Here is a 24454-nt window from a genome sequence, read left to right on the forward strand (position 1 = left end):
TGCCTGTTTATTTATAATTTATTTATTATTCATAATGTTATTAGTTAAAGTGATATTCAACTTATTTTCATATAAATATTTGAGGGATCAATGAACAATCTGCAACTTCATGAAGAGAACTGGAGAGTTTGGGGACCCCGATCTATAGCAAGCTTCTCATCCCATTATATGTTCCGTGAACTAGGACAAAAGCAAAAAGCATTCAGTCTTGTCATCAACTCCTGAAAAAGAGGACCACAATTATCTTAAGAAAATGGCTGAGTTTAAACATTATGCAAAGCCAGTGTTTTTTTGCTTGAATAAAGTCAAATTATCTGGGATCACAATCTGCAACATAATTGGTAAACAACAGCTGGGATTTAACATTGTGCTAAGCCAGATATATTCAAACCATATCCTAGCTGCACCTACTGAACTCAGTGCTCCTATTTTAAAATTGCTTTTATGGTTGGATTCATTTAAAGATACTAATTTGAAACTAGAAAGCCTGATTTTGCGGGAAGAACAATGATTAGAAGCTTTTAAAAAATCCTATACAGCTGATCTAGATTTTCCACTTCATTCCGTTTAGGAATGAAGGTTGGTTGTCTTAAGTCACATTACTTCCATCACTCAATAGATGAAGATGGCAGTAGCATCACTAGAAGCATCTATCAGGCCTTCATATCCATCACTATTTCCCCCTCAAGGAAACAATTATATCTCAAACAGCCCCAATCATCTTATTTCCAGAATTTTTCATGATTTTTTAGAATCATGTATTGTCTTTTTTCTGTTTCACATCATCACAAGCATCCTTCTGAAGCTACGGAGAGGATCAGCTGGACTAGAGTTTGAAGACAGGTTTTTGACTCTACAGAATTGCACAGATGATCAGTTTGCAGGCCTAGGGCGATGGTGAAATGCAGCTAAAAATAACTCATGTTCTCCATTGAAGCATGCAAGAATTGTTTGACCGAGGACACGCAGGCACAGAGGTTGTAGGGATTCAAATAAGATTCTCTAGGTTACCTGGGCCGATGGGAATTAACCAAAGCAGTAATTCAATTTATAATTAGATCTAGTTGCCAAAATAGGTTAATGTCTCTTTCTTCCCAAAGCCCCTATTTTGTGAGTTGACATCTAGTGATTGAAAAACCAATTTTTGCAAATCATTAAATATATGAAATGATTTGTATTTTTTTTTTTAGGGGTTCAGCTCAAACTGCCATTTTAAATCTTGGCCAAACAGTAGCAAGCAGTTTCGGGAAATCATTTGATTCAGCATGGCAGACTTTTGTAGATGTCATTTTCAGACCCAATAAAATGATTTTGAGTATTGCAAAGTGCTAAAGGACTTGCTGAACAAAGCAGTGATGACGACGACGCCTTTGGGAACGATTAGCATTGTTCTTGGGAGGGAAAACAGATGTTTTCCCCCTGTGGTTGGCAGTGTTGGGAGAAGGTTGGACAGATCTTGTATGGGAAAAGGCAAGTTTAGGCCAGGGCGATTAAAGAAAACAGAATGGCAGTGAATAAATTGGAGCAAATAAAAATGAGTAGAAAGCTCAGGTGTCTACGATGAAAATAGGTCAAGAAATAAAGCAAAACTGGAAGGAGTGATTCACAAGAATTATCTACAGAAAAATGGTCAATAGAGTCAGAAAACAGCACAATGGATAAAGAAATCAGATAGTGATCGGATGCTGCAGGTTCTAGCTATCAATTTAGAAAGTTAAAAAAAAAACCTCTACACATTATTGATCCATTTATTTCAAGTTATTGGTTAGTGGGCTCTAAATTGTTAAGTACAATAAATAAAAGAAGGAAGCTATGTTAAGATTTATATCCTCATCTCTGTATAAGGCAATGTAGGTAATGGTCCCTTGCTGCTGATTTTCCCTACCAACAGCATTGGGCTGCGGAGAGGGATGGCCCAAAAACACACGACCAGTTTCCCTGCCAGAGAGAGAAATAGAACTCATAGGCTCCCCAATTTCTAGTCCAAATTCTGTATCACTACACTATCTATGGCAGGGGTGTCAAACCCGCGTCGTCATGGCAGTGTCACACCATGTAGCATGATTCCCCCCCGCCCCTTCGCTAAATTGGGCAGGGGCGTGGCCAGCACGTGACGCATCCAGCCCACGAGTTTGACACCTCGATCTACGGGTTCCATACCTAAAAATACTTTTTTTAAAAATAAAAGAACTGCATCTTGCTCCTGTTCACGAGGACTGCTTCCTTCAAGCTTTACCATGATTTCGCAGGGGTGTCAAACTGGCGGCCCGCTGGCCAGGTGAGTCATGAACAGGCCACGCCCACTCCAGCTCCGCAAAGGGAAAAAAAGATCACAAAACATCACATGGCGGCAACCTTTGACACCCGTGCTTTAATGGAATATCAAGATGACCTGGGGGAAGAGGGAAAGAGAAAAGACCCCCCCCAGTGGTTTTTTGGGGGCAGGGAAAGAAACTTAGGAAGGACCCACCCACTCACCCACCCCCCAATTGATCAGGCAGTTAAAAATAGCGGCTGGAAGTTTGCACCATGAGACATTATTGCTTGCCAAGAATTAAACACAGGAGACCATTTTCTGTGTTATTTTGTTGCTCACTGCAGCTTTGTGGCAGGAAGTTTCACCCCTATGAAATGCTACGAGTGTTTCTACACATATCTTTCAGAACACCTGTTTATGCTACGAATAATACCCAAGGCACCATTGAAAAATCTCGCTTTTTATTCACAAAGCACATCCCTACATTGTGAAGGCATTGAAGAGTGAAGGTAGTCTTTGTTGTTTCTTATGGCCATTCAACAAGATATGTAAAGGTAGCTAACCTGGCTGGTGAACACAAAGACATTCTGGGCTAGCAACTCATAAGATTGTCCCATTGTGTTATAATTCCACACAAGAATTATTGCCTCCCGCTGGACAGTTCTAGAGTATCATCCATCTATATTTATTTTTCTCTCTGTAAAACTGCCACAGAGGACTTAACGACAAGTTCCAGGAAAAGATGGATGTACGTCATCCAGCAATGCACAGGTGACAGTTTTCAAAATAAACAGCAACTGCAGGAATCTGTTATTTATTATTGTGAAAATAGCAGAACGAATCATTCACATTTTCCTCATGTCCTCCAATATGGTGGGTAACTTTCAGAATGAATGTTTAGATGTCCAATATGCAACCTCACACACCTGGAAGATATAAGGGCTGGAAAGACTGGACTAAAGACTGGTAACAGGAAGAATTTCAGTCCGTTCTGAAAATGCTGAACCTAGACGATACATGTGCTCTGTTCATTTTTATTTTCATTCCTATAAAAATGTAATCTCTTTTTTTAAAAAAGAAAAAAGAAAAAATTGTAAAAAAAAACTTGCTCACTTATCACTTAAATATTTACAGCATCAGTAGTTTCATACTCGGATTCTAAAAACCCCTAAAATTATACACAGAGTCACATCATTTAAGTAGCAAGTGTGTTTAAAAAACTCCTTTAAAATCAGAACGAAAAAGGTATTACATATAAATTCATCTTCTTTGGAATCCTCTTCAAAATTACAGGGGGGCAAAAAAAATAAAAGACACGTTAGGTGTCCATGGGGCATTCGATGAAATAAAACAATTTCTTTCTGTCTGAACAGTATCCAGCGATCACATCTGAAATGATCCTCTTTCCAGAATAGCATTCAGAAACACATAGCTCTGAAATTCAAAAGGGGCACCCAAAATGTATTTTTAAAATGTCTATAATACTACGAGAATCTGAAGGAATCTTGAAGGATCCTAGCCTCCCTCTGATGAAGATGAGCTCAGACATTGAGAGGTGATCGGGTGCAGTCAGCCTGGATTTTTTAATGGCTGCTCAGATCCAGCATAAATGCTGTGGCGTTTCATCTTTTATTCTCCTGAATAAAACTGATGCTGACACATGAAGAGTGTTCCTGTAGCCATTCAAAACACAGAATCTCTCATATTCCAGAAAGAGCAGAACGAATTAAACCACCAAGCTTTCTCTGCTGACAGCATGATTCTGTAAAAGAAAGAGAAAATCACGGTTAATCACGGTTAATCATACCCATAAAATCTCCTCCAGTATCTTCAGAATTGTTTTAAGATTAACAACACAAGATTAAAAGTAAATACCACACTGGCTACGCACACACAAACACACATTTTACAGACAGGCTCCAAGGTGCAAACATTGGCATCTCAGATCAGGAGCTCACTGAGACATAAAAAAGATATAGATAAATCCAATATAGGGGTGGGGGATGGACCCTTTGCTACAACAGTGATTGCTAATTCGATTTCAAGGGATCGGGGTAATCCTATGAAATCATCTTGATTTATTCCATGCAGAAAATACTTTCAATTTGGTCTGTGATGTGTCTGCTCCTGACTTATTCAACAAGGAATGACTGGGTAGGTTTACACTGCATTAAGCAGTGTAAATACAACCAAACACATGATAACGAAAGACAATGCACAAACCATTCATACACACTTAATAATAATGTGAATATTTTGCTCAAAGGAGCAACTGTAAGCCTAATAACCATAAAGCCTTAATAAGACCGCATTTAGAATATGGCATCCAATTTTGGTCGTCACACTATAAAAAAGATGTTGAGATTCATAGAAAAAGTGCAGAGAAGAGCAACCAAGAGGATTAGGGGACTGGAGACTAAAACATAGGATGAACGGTTGCAGGAACTGGGCATGGCTAGTCTAGTGAAGAGAAGAACCAGGGGAGACATGATAGCATTGTTCCAATATTTGAGGGGCTGCCACAGAGAGGAGGGAGTCAAGTTATTTTCCAAAGCACCTGAAGGCCAGACGAGGAATAATGGATGCAAACTGAACAAGGAGAGATTCAACCTGGAAATCGGGAGAAATTTTCTGACAGTGAGAACAATCAACCCCTGGAACTGAAGTTGCCTTCGGAAGTTGTGGGAGCTTCATCACTGGAAGCTTTCAAGAAGAGACTGGACTGCCACCTGTCAGAAATGCTGTTTGGGCAGGGGGTTGGACTAGATGACCTACAAGGTCCCTTCCAACTGTTAATCTGTATCTAACTTCGCTTTATCCACAGCATCTCCATTTATAAAGCATTACAACTGTCCGTCCTTCTCCCCATTTTTTAACCTCACCCTTCGCAGCTTGCGGTCTTCCTTGCCGCGGGAAGACACAGATTCGGTCTCTGTGTACGGAGGCGGTGGAGGAGGAGGAAAGCCACTGCTATCTTCATCCCGTTTTTTCCTGTGGCCGGTTCTCCCATTGGAGGCGCTTCTGTGATCCAGGTCTTCACGGCTACCTGCCCGCTGCTTCTTCCGCAGTGCTTCCTCCAGGAGCCGGTTATCGTAATGGGTTCGCTCCAGATCATCCCTACTTCGACTTCGGCGCCTACCGTAGCGCTCAGAGTCGTAACGGGAGTCAGGAGAATAATCGCGGTGATGGCATTCGTTGTCTGAGCCGTGCTGGCCCCGACCTCTGTGCTGGGAAGGATAGGAGTCCCGTTCATAGTCATCTAGAGCATCGACTGAGCGGGAACGCGGGCGTCGGCCATAGCTTCGGGGCGGGGAGTCTTCATAACGGTCACGCCAAGTGGCGGGGGGCAGCAAGCGCCGGCTCTCGTTGCTCCGTACACTTTCCTCCTCCAGATCACTGATGGGAGACATGGCCTGGCCACGCAGCCTTCCCATGCCCTGCCGCAGCTCATAACGGCGATCGTCTTCATGAAGAGAACTTAATTCACTCATCACAGAGGCTGGAAAACAAGACAGAGAATTAATCATTTGTTCTCCCCCCAACAATAAATGGCGCTGCTGGGAAAGGATCAACTGGGCACACTCCCTTTTCCTACACCGAAGGACCTCAGCAAAGTACCTTTCTCAAGCCTCCCATTGGGCTGCCCTGGCCGAGTAGGGTCAAAGTTAGCCAGCTCCTTCTCCATGTAGTAGAGCACCCGCATGGAGTCATCCTGCTGGTTGGCTTGGATGCGATAGCCACTGCGTACAGCTGGGGAAGAGAGATCAATAGCAGGCTTTAGGACATAGGGCGGTCATTTTTTTTATTTTATTTTTAAGGAGCCGTATGCCTTGGGGAGATGGCCAAGTAGGTTGGCAATCGTGTGACTTCACCCAACCGCTGTCGCCTTTCCAACTGCCGTTGAAATTGGAAGAGGAGGCAGGATCTTCTCTGCCGATTGTAATCCCCCATTTGTGCTTTGCACCACGTGCTGCTGGTTGCAGCATGAAGCACACGGAGGGCGGGGGGGGGGCTGGTGTCAGGAGATTTACCTCTTGCTTCAGTAACAAATTTAGAGTTAAACAAGGAAGCTCAAGGTTGTAACACTATAAACGAGGAGTGTGTGCATATTCTCCCTTCCGTTAAGGGGGGAAGATCTTTCTGCTGGACTGAGAACTTATCTCCACGACCCAAGGTTTGAAAAGTTCATCTTTTCAGCACAAGGACCAGCCTGCCGGTGTCTAGCAAAATGTTGCAGGCACAGAGATTGCATGAATCTAAAAAAATAAAAATGCCCCAGGTTGAGTCTCTTCAAACAAGTGTTTGGGGTTCCACCACAAAACCGCGTTCGACTAAAGGGCGCTTGCCGAAACCGCGTAGCTGACGTCATCACAGCGCGACAACAGCGCGGAGAAAAAAGCACGCTGTAAACGCTAAACCTAAAATTAACCCCTAAACCTAAACCTAACCCCCCTAAACCTAATCCTAAACCTAACCCTAACCCTTAACCTAACCCTAATCCTAATCCTAACCCTAAACCTAACCCTAAACCTAACCCTTACCTTAAGTTGAATCGGCTTGCTTTCAAAGCGCTATTTAAAGCGCCCTTCTTTCTCCGCGCTCGCTGTTGTCGCCCTGTTGATGACGTCAGCAACGCGGTTTAATCGGGCGCGCTTTAGTCGAGCGCGGTTTTGTCATGCCATGAGTGTTTGGAAGGGGTTTTGTTTAAAAGGAGCGTGGTTTAATTTTATGAAGCTTAGATGGATTGGACTTTCCACCTTTGGTCATACTAGGTAGAAATTCAGCAAGCAGAAATCCTAACATAGCTGCATGGCACCAATTAGATTGATTGATTGATTTGATTGATTGATTGATTGATTAAATTTATAGGCCGCCCAATCCCGAAGGACTCCGGGCGGCTTACAAAAAATAAAATTTTAAGAGAAAGGTTAAAAACAGACAAGAGAAAGCAGATTAAAAGAAACACATCATGCACCCAGTCTAATCAGGGCTGGACCTCGGTCAAGAGGTCAACAGCCCCAGGCCTGCCGGAAGAAAAAGTGGAGGATTATTTTTTTTCCTAAGCAGGAAGGGTACATTTTAAAAATCCAGCTGCAAAGCTAGTGGCACTCCATAAGCCAAGCACTGCAACAGCGTTTCCCATTCTGTGTGATAGGTAAGAAGAATTAGCATCACCCTCAGCTGCAAACAGCTGGGTCAGCCAAGTGAAGCAACGTGATAATTATATTTCCTCTGCTGAACAAAATGTTGAATCATCAGTGTGAGCGGTTTTCCCACAACCAAGCATGCCTGATCAGACAGAAGCAAAAACATCCAAGCAAACAGACAGACAGAAGCACAATATCTAAGCAAACATTTCATGTTTCTCACCAGCATTTGCCACACTGTCTGTATCCCTCAGGAGAGGCACTTGGGAGCTGTTTCCACCAACTGTAAATACAATCAAGAGAGGAAAAGGTTTCCATAAAAGGGATAGCAATAGCAATTAAGATTTATATATACCGCTTCACAGTCCTCTCTAAGTGGTTTTACAGAATCAGCCTATTGCCCCCCCACAATCTGGCTCCTCATTTGACCCACCTCGGAAGGATGGAAGGCTGAGTCAACCTTGAGCCTGGTGAGATTTGAACTGCCAAATTGCAGGTAGCCGGCAGTCGGCAGAAGTAGCCTGCAGTACTGCATTCTAACCACTGCGCCACCATGGCTCAGTGACACATACAACCAGTAGTAGGCAGGACAAACTGACCCCATGGCTGTATTTCTGAATCCTAGCAGTGGCCTGCTATACAACATTGCAAGCTATGCTTTCACTAAGCACATTACAGTACAAGCCCTGACAAGCCAAAAAATAAGTGGCCAGTTGGTCTAACTCTCTGCTTAATACAACAAAAATCTGCTGATTGAAGATTTCCAAGGGGAGAGAGAGAATTCTTCCCTTCCCCCATTTTTTATCAACTAATTGCAATTGTCAAAGAGATCTAGCATTAGGGACACCCAGAAAAGGCATCCAATTAGATCAGAGGTGGGTTTCTACCAGTTCGCACCTATTCGGTAGAACCGGTTCGTCAAATCTACCAAACCGGTTAGAAGAGATTCCACCAGTGGACCCAGAAAGCAGGCCACACCTACAGAAGAGCTTCCAAACTTTTTTGAAACCCACCACTGGTCCTTGGATATGATTATTCTACACTATCATGCTCATATTTATAAAACTCAGGGCCTCTGTGAAAGGTAAGGATGACTACTGCGTTTGTGGTGCAATCGGAACATTGCGTGGGTTGAAGTTGTTTTAACGCAAACCAAAGATGCCTTTTAAAAAACAAGTTTACATCATATTCTTATGCATGCCAGTGCTGTGTGTGAGGTAATTTAAGGTGGTTCTGACAAGTGTCGTCGGCATCTTCATATCCTGTCACATGGGCGGCAAGCCACTCCCATCCGGTCACATGGGCGGCAAGCCACTCCCATCCGGTCACATGGGCGGCAAGCCACTCCCACAAAGTAGGCCACACCCACAGAGTAGGTTCGAACAATTTTTGAAACCCACCACTGAATTAGATTGAGGACAATCCAAAAGGAAACCGAAGATACAACTCAAAAGGGTAAACCTCAAGAGTAGCACAAGATCTTTTAGACCAGGGGTGTCAAACACGTGGTCCACAGGCCGGATCTGGCCCCCTGGAAAATGTAAGCCATCGCTTCAGCCCAGCCTCCCCAATGTGAAGAGGAAACACTGGGCTAGCGTGGTTTTGGCCTAGTCTACCCAGTGCAAAGAGGAAATATGCCAGCAGTTTGGGGGAGTGGCGTTAAGCTGGCCATGCCCACCCAGTTGGTTACACCCACCCAGTTGGCCCAGCCCACCTGCCCCACCCCCCGAGGTCAACCCCAGCCCTGATGCAGCCCTCACTGAAATTGAGTTTGACAACCCTCGTTTTAACTGTGTTAATTCCACCAGCTGCGAACTAGCTATGGGGCAACATAAATCCAGTGGAGGCAAGCCACTTACCTGAGCTGGCTCGATCATAATCCACTCCATAACCATTGTACATTGGAGACATTGGACCCATGGGGATCATGGTGCCTGGGGGAGCTGTTTTCAATGGATTGCTGGAGGCATAAATACTGGGTGCATAAACACTGGGGACTCCAGATGTTGCAGCTTTCCCTGCCATGTACACTGGAAAGACAAAGATTTCCAAATAAAGCTCTGGTGTTTGCTTTTTAAGAGACCTTGCACGTGGCAAAGTGGTACAGCCCCGAAGAACACCTGGCAGGGATTGCAACCCACAGTTACAGCCATTAACCTTGAGAATGTGATCCCTGGATGAAACTCGATTCCTTTGCAGCCTTCTGGGATTAATAATAGTGCTTCTTTTTTTCAATTTAATGATCTTGGGTTGGGAGGAGGAGGAGGACTTGAGAGACCGCCTCCTGCCAATTACCTCCTTGCGACCAATTAGATCGCACAGATTAGGCCTCCTCCGAGTTCCATCTGCCAGTCAGTGTCGACTGGCAACCACACGGAGGAGAGCCTTTTCAGTAGTAGCTCCGACCCTTTGGAACGATCTCCCTGTGGAGATTCGTACCCTCACCACCGTCCAGACCTTCCGCACAGCCCTTAAGACCTGGCTAGCCCGTCAGGCCTGGGGATAAAGATAATCCGTCCCCACCCGAATGATGAATGAATGTTGTTTACTATTTTACTTTTATGTATTGGTTTGTGTTTATTGTCTTGTACCCTCCCTTCCTTATTTTATGTAAGCCGCCCTGAGTCCCCTCAGGGAAAAGGGCGGCCTATAAATACTAATAAATGAAAAATGAAATGAAATGAAATGAGGAGGAGGGCGTGGTGGTAAGGGATGCAAGTAAAGAATCACAGAATATTGATCATCTGTATGGGTAGTCCTTGACTTATGACTACTCGGGCAACGTGACCCGACAAATGTGTGCACAACAAAAGCGTGCCGACAAAACCGTGGCGCGAAAACTGCGACGTCATCAACACGCCGACAACAGTACGCTGACAACAGCGTGCCAACAGAAGTGCGATTTAAGTTAAGGTAAGGGTTAGGGTTAGGGTCAGGGTTATGTTTAGGTTTAGGGTTAGGGTTAGAGAGCGCTTCTGTCGACGCGGTTTAGAACTCGCGGTTTTGTCACTGCGTTCGTCGGGCACGCTTTTGTCGGGTGCCCTTTTGTTGGTGAACCCTCGGGCAATAATGGTTCAAAGTTGTGACAGCACTGAAAAAAGGTGTCTTGCAACCTCAGAGTTACAGCCATCACACCATCCTCACAGTCGTCATTGTGATTTGAGCGCTCAGCAACCAGCTCACACTTCTAATAATCGCCGCAATTTGTAGTCACATGGTCGTAATCCGACCAGCAAAATCAATAGGGGAAGCCAGATTTGTTTAACAACCCTGGTAAAAAAAAATGCCCCTGAAATTGGGTCTGGTCATATGATGACTCATTTAGCGTCCAGAATTCCAGAGTCCTAATTGCGATCATAAAGCAAGGACTCCCTTTATTTAAATGTTCTTGGAGAGCCGTTTTAAGCTTGACTGTAAATTAAAGCGTCAGAAACAAAACAGTGTAGCTTTAGACACACCCTGAATACACCCAGTTTAGGAATCCAGATAGCCAGTCTGAACTCTGTTTACTGCTGTAGTTCTGAGTGGGATGGCTTCCATCTACCCATCCCTCTCCAGCCAGGCCCTGCTAAGCATTTCCCCCTTAACTGTGGCCCTCTCAATGTGCTAAGGGACTACAGGACTTCCAACCAACACAGCTGGACGTCGCCAGACTGTGGAACATGGTGAATATTTTGCTTGAATCAGTACGAATAACGTATTTATTTCTTTATGTTTCTTCTACTTACAAGAAGAAGAACCTGTTCCTTGAGTCCCGAACATTTTGCTTGAATAAATAAATACAAATAAATATATTCATGTCTTCATATTTCTTCTGCTTACAAGAAGAACCTGTTCCTTGAGACCTGTTTTGACCTAGGCTTCCCAAGAGTGTGAAGCAAACTCCTTGACCCCCAAAAACCCCTTTTATTAATTTACTGTGAATTCTGCTCATTCACATCCAGCAAAGTCTTTCAAGGGAGGATTTACAGTCACAGACCTTATCTGGCTTGGAGAGCTGCCAGGCCGATCTCTGCAGAACCTGGCAAGGAGTCTCGGAGAGTCACGAACCAATTAAGCGAACTAATTGTCTCCTGCAAACTCCACTCCCCTTTCACTCCTCTTTTGTTTCTTCTGGGAGGGGCCATTCATCGTCCACCTGTGGCCTTATTCCCAAGTCGGCCGCTATTCTTTAGCTGTTCCCTTCGTCTGGCAACTCTGCACATGCGCACACTGGAACAGGCTCCTGCTGTTCATCTGCCTCACTGATGTCTGACTCTGAAGGCAGCTGATAACTGGCATACGGCTCTGGCCCCCTCTCTGCCTCCGACACAGAGCCCTCATCAGAGCCTTCCCCAGACTCCAGGACTGGCCCAGGTTCCTCCCCAACCTCCTCGCTGTCCGAATCTGCTGCCAGCTCTGATGGCCGATGGCGGGCCACAACAAGACCCGAACAACTACAGATGTTTTGAGAAGATCTGCTTAACCACTTCTAGGGAAAGTTGAAAGAGAATCTGTAAAAGTAACTTACGTGCTTCGGGGCAGCAACATTTCTCTGGGCAACAAGGACATCGGAGGTAGCAGCAGCAGGTATGAGGACAGCACTGGCACCAACAGATTCCAAGGAGCAGGAAGACCAGAAAGAAGGCCAGCAAAACCAAGACCACAAAGACCCAATCTAGGAAGAAACCATGGGAAGCAGCCCTCAGAGATACAACCAACGAATCCCATTGTATCGAGAGAGTCAGCTGTTGTATGTTTGTTAACATCTACCAAGAGTCTATAAAGATGGGGAAAACAATCCCAGCATCTCACTAACCGCACTCCCGCTTGGTATCTAAACATTTAGAGTTTTAATTACCGTATTTTTCGGAGCATAAGACGCACCGGAGTATAAGACGCAGCAAGATTTTGAAGAGAATTAATTAAATTTTTAAAAACCTCCCAAAAACGGCCCGTTTTACACGGAAACAGGCCCGTTTCCCCCCCCCCCCAAAAAGGCACAAATAGCCTTTAGGGAGCTTGCAGAGTGCTCCCAGGGGCGGGGGAGCAAAAAATGGCCCGTTTTTCATAGAAACGGGCCTGTTTCCCCCCCCCCCCCAAAAAAGGCACGAATAGCCTTTAGGGAGCTTGCAGAGTGCTCCTGGGGGGGGGGGGGAAGATGAGCCAAAAAACGGTCCGTTTTTCATTTTAAAAAAGGGCATGGATAGCTCCTAGGGGCTGGGGGGGTAAAACATCTGCCCTCCCCAGCCCCAGGAGTTCTCTAAAAGCTTCTTAAAAACTCTGCAGGGCCATTTTGGTGAAGGGGGCAGGGTTTTGGGAGGCAAAAAATGCTGTATTCAGTGTATAAGACCCAGATTTTCACACTCTTTTGGGGGGGAAGGGTGCGTCTTATACTCCGAAAAATACAATATATGCTCTGATCTGGGGGGCTGCAGTGGAGGACGCCCAAAAACATAGATAAGGTTTCCAAAAATCCCCTCATTTGAGTCTGGCCAGTGGAGCAAAACCCCAAATAAGGGAGTCCCCCCTAGGGCAGGGATCTCCAACCTTGGGAACTTTTAAGGATTGTGGACTTCAACTCCCAGAATTCCTCAGCCAGCCAGGAATTCTGGAGAGCCCTGCCCTTGGCTTTAAGATAGCGGTCCTTGTTTAGCAAAGGACGGGCAGACTTCTGGAATGAACTGATCTGTTCAGTTGGCCACGCCATTTCAGGTGCAATTTCTCCATTCCTCTTTATACAGGTAGTCCTCGACGTACGACCACAATCGAGCCCAACATTTCTGTTGTTAAGTGAGAGATTTGTTCCCCCCCTTTTTTACGACCTTTCATGACTCGGCTGTTAAGTAAATCCCTGCAGTGGATCAATTAGTAACCCAGTCGTTAAGTGAATGGGGGTTCCCCACTGGTTTTGCTTACCAGAAGGTCCCAAAATCACATGATTTTGGGACCCAGCAACGGTCGTAAATACGAACCGGTTGCCAAGCATCTGAATTTTGATCACGGGGCTGCTGGGAAGGTCGTTAAGTGTGAAAAATGGGTCATAAGTCCCTTTTTTCAGTGCCGTTTAACTTCAAACGGTCCCTAAGAGAAACTGTTGTAAATCGAGGACTACCCATACTGATTTTGTTTCCTTTAGACATATCCCTGTGGTGGATAACACTGATTCTGAGCATTTCCCCCTCCTCCCCCTATTATTTGTCGATCACCGGACTTTATTATAGTTGACAATTTATACTTCGTGGCAATGTGGATAATCCCACCTACCATATACCGCTGGGGGATTTGAAAGAACATTTCTTCAAGCAGGGCCTATCAACCCCAACAAGGGAGACCCTTGTCCTCAACTTACACTAAGCAGAAAGGTATCACCAAGGGGGCCATAGAACAAGGACAGAGGACTCAGAAGTGGATTTTCCAAATAAAGAAAGCTCCACCAGCTTGTCATGGACAATCAATACAGGAAGGGAAGAGCACATAACACTTAGCAATAGCACTTAGACTTATAAACCGCTTTACGGTGCTCTTACAGCCCTCTCTAAGCGGTTTACAGAGTCAGCCTCTTGCCCCCAACAATCTGGGTCCTCGTTTGACCCACCTCGGAAGGATGGAAGGCCGGGTCAACCTCGAGCCTGGTGAGATTCGAACCGCCAAATTGCAGTCAGCCGGCAGTCAGCAGAAGCAGCCTGCAGTACTGCACTCTTAACCACTGCGCCATTACGGCTACATCCTAGCTTGCATGCCCAACTTCACAGGAAGTGAGAGGTATGAAGCAGACTATGGAACTGCATTTGTAACTCGGCCCAAAGCTTCACAATACAATAACCTTTTGCTCTAAAGCCCGCATTTTTGCAATGGTGCCAAGGGGCACATTTTTTGGCAACCTGCGAGGAGAACGGGAAAAAATTGCAACAAGGTCACACAGTAAAAGAGAAAGGAAGACAGACAGACAGACAGGCAAGCATTTCAGAATCCTTTGCATTCCAAGCGCTTCTACTTCTAACTTTGAGAAAATCCAAGGAGAGGGGATGCCGGGGGGGAGGTGGGGGAATTAAAATAATAGGGAGGGAGAGAAATCAACCCTTTCCCAACCACTTAGAAAGTAAGCATGGAAGAAAAAGGCAGTACCTTCCATTTGCCCTATCTGAAAGTCTGGCAAAAGCTCTGAAACACCGGGGGACTTGCCTACAGAACAAACAAAGAAAAACAGGAGAAAGTTACGAAGGTATCTGGCTGACACGGAAGTAAGGCTTTTTGAGCCAGAGGTATAACTGAAAGGGACGGGCTTCAGGGAAGACATGGGAAACTAGAATCCATCCCGTAACAGGAAAAGCTGCCCGGAGTTTTTATCAAAGAGTTGGACAGGACGAGTTGGCAAGGCATTTACAGCAGGAGAGCAGCCAGCAAGGACGCTCGGCCCATTGCTTGACCTCACGTCCCTGCGCAGTCGCGTGATTGCGATTCAGGTGCTTAAGCGGCCAGCTCGCCATTGTGACATCGCAGCATCCTGCAGTCACACATAAATGTGTTCACATGACCATCGGACGCTGCAATCTCGTTGGGAGTCACCTAAGGAGGGGCGACTGGAATTGCCATCATATGTTTGGGCAGTCGTATGACATCACACTTCATGATTCTGTTGCTTAGCGACGTAGTCCTCAATCCCAATCACCGTTGTTAACCGAGGACCCCCTGTATCCTTTACAAGCAACTGCTCTTATACAGCACGGATACCACTAACACCGAGCTTAGTAGATTGACTTGATGCTTCATTGGAATCATCCTTCGCCTCCTCTTTTAATGACCCCCATAATCCCTTAGAGGGGGGGGAGAGTCTGGGCAACTGAATGGAGCTGGGTGTTTACTGGCCAGACGCCTGTCCTGTCACCAATGCGGAGGTTTTTTTTCCTCTCCAGTACATATATTCTCAGTGTGAGAACCCAGAGAGAGAAATATCTGCCTCTACCTAGGATAGAACTCACAACCTCCTGATCAAGAGGCGGGAGCTCCCACCTCTAGGCCACCACACCACTTTTGATGCTTCACTGGAATCCTCCGTGGAAATTAGTTGTAAAAGAGAGGCTGAAAAAGCCAAGGCCAAACTGCTGTGCCTGCACATTCGACGCAGGGTCAGTCCAGGAATTAAGTCAGCGATCTATAATTTGCACCCACATCCTTTCACGCTTCTCCTCTATCTCCCCACAGGTTATCCTTAGACGATAAGAAAAACTGTGTCTCTGCTGTTCCACACCAAGAGTTAAGAGTTCAATGCCAAACTAATACCAATCATTTGAAATAATTCTCTGTAATCTATCAACCTTTTGGCCACCTCCGCTGCACAACGCAGCCCTCTCAATTATTTAGCTAGTCAATTTGGCTGGTCCGTTAATGATTATGCCCCAAGACAAGTTTTCTGTTCTCTTTTTTTTTAATATTGGTTTCAAACCTTTCAAACAAACTGGCCCCAGGGAAGAGCACGGGGAAAACGTACTCTTCCGGCCGCAATGGGTTATCTGCACACAAGCAAGGCCTAATCCTTTCAGCAGAGAAACAATGAGTGTTTAAGCTTATGGCTTTCATCTTCAAGGTATTTCCAGCTGAACAGGATAAAATAAACGATCAATCTAATTGTTAATTTTAATCTATTTTTTTAAAATTGTATTGTTAATATTAATTGGGTTTGTTTTTGGATGCTCTTATTTAATTTCCTTTTTAACTTTTGTAATGGGTGTGGGGGGTTTTCTTTTAATGTTGTACGCCGCCCTGAGTCCTTTGGGAGAAGGACGGCATATAAATCCAACAAACAAACAAACAAAAAAGATATGAGGAACGCTTAAAAGGTGACAAGCTGTTCAGAGCATTGCCAAGTGCCTCTAAGTCAGTGTTTCTCAACCTTGGCAACTTGAAGATGTCCGGACTTCAACTCCCAGAATTCCCCAGCCAGCTGAGGAATTCTGGGAGTTGAAGTCTGGACATCTTCAAGTTGCCAAGGTTGAGAAACACTGCTCTAAGTCAAGAAAAAGAAGGTGCCTACGGACACATACACATCCTTACTGAGCAGTATGTTTGAAAGGTTTCCCTTCCCAGATAAGGCCATACATATATATATTTGTTTGTTTGTTTGTTTGCACAGTTTATCCTGGCACTACCAGGTGTACCATCCATCGCAGCTCTCAGCAAGGAGTTTGGCAGAAACAGAAACAGAAAATGACAGTCGAATCTTTGGAGACTCTGGTATCTGAAGGGAAACAGCCCGTCCCCCCTGCACGGCTGCTAACACGAAGCCCAACCTCAAGACAAAATAATGCTGTGTGCATCAAGGCTACCGCCGGGCGCACAAGCTTCTTCTTGGTCTGCTCCCTCTGGCGGGAGATACACACAATTCTCCAGGGAGCATGTTGATGACAACATTGGAAATGTGTGGGAGGAAAATCAGGTCACCAGCACCAGCCAGGACGTTAAGAAGCTATGTAGGGTCACACTCATAAAAATTGATAGTTTTTTTTTAAAAAAATCAAAACAATCAGATTTTTTTTAAAATTTAAATCCTTTTTTTATCAGATTTATTTTAATAAAATGCTTTTTGGAGTAAAAATCTACCTAAACAGAGTTTTCTATTTAAGATATATTGATAATTTAGTTTATTCAGCATGAAATGGAGCTTAGTTATGCAGCACGAGGCTGTATATTCTGCAGTATTTACATTTTTTGGTCAACTCGTTCAGGAAATCCAAGCTCTCTGCAAGCTAAATAGGAAACCTTCTGTCAGGTGCTCCTTCGTTTAATAATCAAGAAAGGAACCCCTCAACTCCATGCTTCAGAATTAAGGGTACTTTTACTAATTACAAACGATGAGTAGCAAAGCAAAGCTGAGTCTGAGTAAAAAGGCGCGAAAGCGATAGATATCATGTATAATTCAATCCCCTCCCCTTGGCACCCCATTTCATAGTCCAATAATAATTCACCCAACCGTCAGGTGGGAGATGTCTTCAAAAAGCATTATCAGGCTGGAATGCTGGACAGTTAGCCTTGGCGGGAAACTCCCTTCTTCCACATGCGCAGATAGATGGTCAGGACAGCTCCTAATAACAATCCTCCAGTACATAATGATTCCCCTCCCAAATACCATGCCCCCCCCCTTCCCCGTTTCAATGGCAGCCGAAAAGCAGCAGCGAAGCAGAGGCTGACACCTTCACTGTGTTTGCAGATGTTGTTATTAAAGATTCTAACTACTAGCAAGAACAAGTCCTTACATTTAAAGAGGACCTGTCATTTCAGATCTTTCATGGCAGTGCCTGTTAACAGGCATCCACTCGCCTGTTGCTTACCATGTCCCTCACCTTGTTGTGTCAATGCCGCATCACCGGTCGTCCCATTAAAGTGAATGGGACTGTCGGTGAGTCAACTGCAGGTCAGAGGAGGAGCCGCTGCGGGACAGAGATTACAGGTGCTCTTTAAAAAGAATGGCTTAAATCAAATTGATTTAAATCAAACCTTTTTTACTAGTGATTTAAATCGAAGTGATTTAAATCAAACCTACCCTAGTCATACCATTGAGCCCAGCATCCAACAATCCAGAGTGGCCAGCCAGATGTTACAGAGAGAAGCTTACTGTAAATGTAGGACACTGAATAGCTCTCCCTTGCTTTATATCTTCAGTACAACATATATACAGTTGTTATGCATGGAGATTTTCTACAGCTAACCTGGTGAGAAAATTATACAGAGTCCTTTTCTACTCTTGTTAATTTATCCAATCCTGCTTCTAGCTTTCTTCTACCAGGTATGTTATTTGTATCATCTGTGAGCAGAGGGTCTTTCTTCGTTTGGGTAACCTATTATGATAATGGCATAATATGGACTTTAAAATATATTCTAGAATTACTGTTTCAGCTCTATATACTGTATCCAAGAGATTCAAACATAATGCAGAAGATGAACTAAAAGATGGAAGTGGTATTCCAGTGCCATGTTTAGAGCGTAATTTTAAGAGAAGGCGTTGGGAGGAAGAGGCTGAAGACAGTTGTCGGCATTTCTATTGATTTTTTTTTATAAATAACAAGGAAGCTTTTAGAGGAGTGTTTCCCAACCTTGGCAACTTTAAATTGTGACGACTTCAATGCCCAGAATCCCCTAACTAGCATGCTGGCTGGGGGATTCTGGGCGTTGAAGTCATCACAGCTTAAAGTTAGCCAAGGTTGAGAAATATATTTCCTGAAATGTCTGGATGATAAGACAATTGCCATGTTGGCTAACATTTAAAGACAGCTGCATCTGAAACTTCCTTGGGGGAAGGTGCCTGGTTCTGAAGCAGAGCATAATTCCCCCCTTTTTTATTATTATTCCTGGTCTTTTGAACAGCATCTCTAGCAAGGAACATTCAAGATTTGGAAGGCCTACATGGCTCTTCCCTGTTTTTAATGATAAGTCATAAAAGTCTCTCATAGTCAGGATCAATGTTATAAAGCCGGCCAATTGAACATTGCTCATGAAAAAGGAGAAAGGGAACAATACTGGCTTCCCACCATTTCAGACACACCTAGGTATGAAAAAGATGGTGACAGAGAGAGAAGTAGCAGCTTGGGCTATTGCAGGCAAGGCATTGGGACTGACACAGCTGGAAATTAAGCAGACAGTGCAAGGCCAGGACACAGTAAAGGAGGCAGAAAGTCCCAGCCATGAAACATATACGTTCTAATTCTCAGGCTGGACCTATACAGATATAGGGGGATGGGGAATAAGAATAGAGTAGATTGGAGTGTTTCAGTTTAGAACACAAACTTATTGGGAGTGGGAAGATGGTAGTTCTGAAATTTCCCTCCTACTTAAAATAGCAATAGCAGTTAGACTTATATACCGCTTCATAGGGCTTTCAGCCCTCTCTAAGCGGTTTACAGAGTCAGCCTATTGCCCCCAACAGTCTGGGTCCTCATTTTACCCACCTCGGAAGGATGGAAGGCTGAGTCAACCTTGAGCCGGTGAGATTTGAACCACCGAACTGCAGATAGCAGTCAGCTGAAGTGGCCTGCAGTACTGCACTCTACCCACTGCGCCACCTCGGCTCAAGAAAAGCCCAAATCTATAAATAAAAAATGGGTCAGAAGGGAGAAAAACTGTAGCTAGCTTTCTCCTTGGCATGGTTACGTATGTGTTTCACACTAAAATGGCCATCGGTCCTGGTTTCTTAAGCCAAATATTGATCCCTACAACATGCAAAGCCTTAAACCATGATTTACAAACCACAATGGGCTAGATTTGCCCAATATGCAAAACCAAACCCAAGCCAACCACGCTATGCTTTGGTGCAAGTGTGAACCAAGGCTGTGTGCATTTCTGTGTGAACAATAAAAAGGACACTTTTTCAGTAACAGGAGCTGCATGCCGTAAACTCATTCCTCCTGCAGGCAAATCAAAACTAAATTTTACCCTTTTAACTTGATGTGGCTAGTTTTGTGAGCGAGATCCTGTTGGCCACTTGAAGTGGCTTCCTACCTTTAGGGGACTAATGTAATTAAGATATCCTGTTCTTCTTCCTATTATTTGCATGCACGTAAGAGTCTCCTCACTTACCCAATACAATGAGTTCAGCGTAGGCTTCGTTGTTGCCTTGCAAGTCTTGGGAAGATGTCACGGTGCAGTAATAAACACCACTGTCCCCCCAAGCAGTCTGCTCAATGTTGAGGTCAGCATCTACAGGAAGAATGAACAAAACAAGGAACTGTCAAGATGGACACCAAAACAATTCCTCGTGCTCAAATAAAGAATATTCTTCAGCTAAATTCCCTATATCTTTGCTCAAGGTTGCACCACTGCAGCAATACAGAAACCTGAGGATGGTTAAAAAGAAATAAATTATTTATGAACTTCACAGGGATCAGCTGAATGTGCCCATGATTAAAAAAAAGAGTAGAGAAAGGATGAGGAAGGCCAATCCCTTATTATGTACCTATTTTCCTATTATCCAAATCCATTTCTCGTTTGAATAAAAGAATGAATAATAAAGCTGGCTGATGAAATGCTTGTGTATTGGTTATGGTTATAATATACCTTTCCTTCGGAAGTTCAAAGTAACATCCACGGTGTTTCCTCTTTCTTTTCTTTTTTTTTTTTCTTTTTGCCCTCAACCACAACGATGTGAAGTAGGCCGGCTGTGAGAAAGTGAATTGCCCAACGCCATTCGGTGAACTTCTGAAGGAGGAACAAAACTTGGGTCTCTCGGTTCAACCCAACATCTGAAGCAATGCATGACTCTGGTTCTATTCCCAGGATAGCATAAGAACAGATTCCGGTGACCTGGTTACTCATTCTTTAGTAGCATCATAAAAAACCATTGAAGAATTGCACTGGAGATTTGAGCCTACTCTGGCTGGAGTACTGCAATGTGCTCTACATGGGGCTGCCCTTGAAGAGTATTCGGCGACTTCAGCTAGTCCAGAATGCGGCCGCGCGAGCGATTGTGGGTGCACCTCGCTTCACCCACATAACACCTATCCTCAGCGAGCTGCACTGGCTACCTGTCGATCTCCGGGTATGCTTCAAGGTGCTACTTGTCACCATAAAGCCCTTCATGGTAGTGGGTCTGGGTACTTGAGAGACCGCCTACTGCCAATCACCTCCACTCAACCTATTAGATCCCATCGATTAGGCCTCCTCCGAGTCCCATCTGCCGGTCAATGTCGACTGGCAACTACGCGGAGGAGAGCCTTCTCGGTGGCAGCTCCGACCCTATGAAATGATCTCCCCGTGGAGATTCGTACCCTCACCACCCTCCAGACCTTCCGCACAGCCCTCAAAATCTGGCTATCCCGTCAGGCCTAGGGCTAAAGACTGTAACCCACCCGAATGGTATGAATGTTGTGTTTTTTAATGATGTACTGTCTTACGTGTTAAATGTTTGTTTCCCCCCCCCCTTTTCGAGTTGTAAGCCGCCCTGAGTCCCCCCAGGGAAAAGGGCGGCATATAAATAAACTTTTCAAACTTTTCAAATAAACCAACAGCTAAAATGTGTTGTAAGTTAATTGTATCCTTGCTGTTACAAGATATCAGCAAGGCTGGGGGGGTGGGAGAGAGATGATTAGCCAAATTTCCTCCCTTTGGAATTTTTTTTTTTAGCTATTAGTTCATTCCATCCCATTACTACATCACGGTATCTATGTATAACTACCTTGTGGCGCATGAGTAACTTCAAAAAGTATGAGTAACTTCAAAAAGCACGAGTAATGTGCTATTTTACAAACATAGCCTTCTATTATATAGAAAGGTCATTCTCTTAAATATCTTTTCACTTTCTGTAATACAGCGGTACACCAGAACCAAAACTACAAATCCCTCCCCCCAACCCTTATAGAACTGAGATAATCAATACGTTAAAACAACGCCATGAATATTTAATGGAGGAAAATCCCTTGAAATAAATATACAAGTGGTGTTATTATTGTTCAATTGTGTTCGACTCTCAGAGACTGCCTGGACTGCAGTTTTCTTGGCAAGGTTTTTCAGAGGTGGCTGGCCGTTGTCTCTTTCCTGGGGCCGAGAGAAAATGAATGGTCCAAAGTCACTCAAGCTGGCTTTGTGTCCAAAGTGGGATATAATAGATTTGAGCTTGATCCATGAGATCCCTACATCGCTTAAATCTGTACACACAGCCAAATCAATAGCCGTACCAGACAGAAAAGTATTCTACTCCAATCTGAAAGCTGCGTATTTTACTGAAAGGAGGACAAAACATTTAGATAGCTTTCTTACACTGCCCAAAGATGTAAAAAGGACATTCGAGTTTGGTGGCATTATAAATCTAGTTAATAAATAAATGTTTAATTTCCTTGGCCACCGAATAGCACTTCGCCTTCTTCCAGCAGATTTCCAAGTTTAAGATCCCTATTTATAGTTTTAAATGTTTTATGGTATATTTTAATTGTACGTCTGTAAGCAGCCTACTTGCCTCCAGCAGGATGGTAGCATACAAATGTAATAAATAAATAAATAAAACTCTCCCAGTTTAGCTGACACGTTTCAAGTTTATTCATTTATTTATTCAATTTTTATCGCTGCCTATTCTCAAACAAGTTCCTGACCAACATACCTATCAAGTCTAACCCTGATTAGCTTCTCACCCCAGGCGAGATATTTAAATTCTCAGTGCCATCAGAGGAAGTAAATGTCCTTTTTTATTGAAAATGTTTAGGAAAAAAAAACTTTTGCAAATGTTTACCTCCCCCCCCCTGCCCTCCCCACCCTTTCCCCCCACCCTCCCCCCTCCCCGACTTCCCAGAACAAATACAGGGTATAAATATTTAACAAAGATGTTCTAAAATAAACTTAAAGAAAGTTAGTATCATCTTTCATTTGAGCTGTAACTCCTCTTTGCTAGGCTAACTCTAAGCAGATTATATCATTCCTTGCTTCTTCAGTCATAAACTATCTGGAATTTCTTAGTCCCATATTTATTTTGAATATAGTCAATCCATCTTCTCCACTCCAGTTTATATCTCTCATTTGAGTGGTCCTTGAGATATGCTGATATTTTAGCCATCTCTGCTAAGTTTGTTACTTTTTTTTTTTTTTTTTAAGAGAGCTTTTTTATTTTTCTTTAAAAAAAAAAAAAACACAAACGTCATCATTTGTCAATCATTAAGACATTGAAGTACAATTTTTTTTTGTTGTGTATACCCCTCCCTCCCTCCACCCCCCCATCCCCCCTCCTCCTTCCCCCCCCCGACTTCCCAGAACCCGTACACGGTATGGATTTTTAACTAGCACAGTCTAAAATCTATTGAGAAAAAAGAAATAAAGAAATTAATGACATTCTAGATTGAACTTAGCTTCTTCTTACTGAACTGACTTTTAACAGTTTAAATCATTTCTGATCTTAAGCATAGGCTAACTGGAATTTCTTAGTCCCGTATTTATTTTGTATATAGTCAATCCATTTTTTCCAGTCTCGTTTATATCTCTCATTTGAATGATCTTTGAGATATGCCGATATTTTAGCCATTTCAGCTAAGTTTGTTACTTTCAATGTCCATTCTTGGATTGTAGGCAAGTCTTCCTTCTTCCAATATTGCGCCACCAACAGTCTTGCTGCAGTTATCAGGTGCAGAATCAAATTGGTCTCTACCACTGTAAAATCAGTACATATACCTAGTAAAAATAACTGAGGAATAAACTTTATCCTTCTTTTAAAAACATTTTGCATGACCCACCATATTTTTATCCAAAATGCCTTAACCTTTTGGCAGGTCCACCATATATGATAATATGTAGCATCGAGAGAACCACACCTCCAACATTTAGGCTGTACATTCGGATACATAGAAGCCAACTTTTTAGGATCTAAATGCCATCTGTAGAACATCTTGTAAAAATTTTCTCTCAGATTTTGAGCTTGTGTAAATTTCACATTTCTTACCCAAATTCTTTCCCATGTATCCAACATTATTGGTTCCTCAATATTTTGAGCCCATTTTATCATACAATCTTTAACTAATTCTGTTTCCGAATCCATCTGTATTAATACATTATATATCCTCTTTATATGCATTAAGCTTTGATCTCTTATTTGTTTAAACAGATTATCCTCAACTTGAATAAAACCAATTTTTTGATCTATTTTCCACCTAGCCTGTAATTGCCCATACTGGAACCATGTTTGAATTACCTTCTCCTCTTTTAATACCTCTAAAGATTTTAATTGTAATACCCCCCTTTCCGAGGTAAGAAGCTGTCTGTAAGTGAATCTGTCCTGTTTTTGTGCTGTATTCATATTTTCAATTGCATGTCTAGGAATTGCCCACATGGGTATCTTGTCATTTAATTTATATTGGTATTTCTTCCAAACCCGCAATAAAGCATTTCTTAAAATATGACTTTTAAAGTTCTTATCCAATTTTTTGTTGAATAACAGGTAAGCGTGCCAGCCAAATACCAGATCGTGTCCCTCAATGTTCAATATTCTATCATTGGTTAAATGAATCCAATCACTAATTACAGATAATACCACTGCGTCATAATATAGTTTTAAATTAGGTAGTTTCAGTCCTCCTCTCTCACGTACATCTTGCATTATTTTCAT

The 24454-nt window shown here is 43.5% G+C and overlaps 1 protein-coding gene across 3 annotated transcripts in view; it reads right to left on the reverse strand.

Annotated features, from left to right (window-relative positions):
- Window positions 1–2701: 2701 nt before the first annotated feature.
- Window positions 2702–24454, reverse strand: part of LSR (lipolysis stimulated lipoprotein receptor) — a 38873-nt gene continuing 17120 nt past the window's right edge. Inside the window, exons 3-10 of one of the 3 annotated variants that reach the window (XM_087726994.1) lie at window positions 19954–20073; window positions 14512–14568; window positions 11915–12061; window positions 9264–9434; window positions 7628–7687; window positions 5876–6007; window positions 5140–5756; window positions 2702–4019 (exon numbers count right to left, since the gene is read on the reverse strand). In XM_087726994.1, coding sequence (XP_087583120.1) covers window positions 3984–4019; window positions 5140–5756; window positions 5876–6007; window positions 7628–7687; window positions 9264–9434; window positions 11915–12061; window positions 14512–14568; window positions 19954–20073 — 1340 coding nt within the window. In that variant the 3' untranslated portion in view covers window positions 2702–3983. The remainder of the gene's footprint in view (window positions 4020–5139; window positions 5757–5875; window positions 6008–7627; window positions 7688–9263; window positions 9435–11914; window positions 12062–14511; window positions 14569–19953; window positions 20074–24454) is intronic. The other 2 variants (XM_087726996.1, XM_087726995.1) reach the window with 2 other exon arrangements.

This window comes from Thamnophis sirtalis, unplaced genomic scaffold, assembly GCF_051295495.1.
Source record: "Thamnophis sirtalis isolate CommonGarterSnake01/CBP01778 unplaced genomic scaffold, rThaSir2_p1.2 scaffold_13, whole genome shotgun sequence".
In the NCBI taxonomy this organism is placed as follows: Eukaryota; Metazoa; Chordata; class Lepidosauria; order Squamata; family Natricidae; genus Thamnophis; species Thamnophis sirtalis.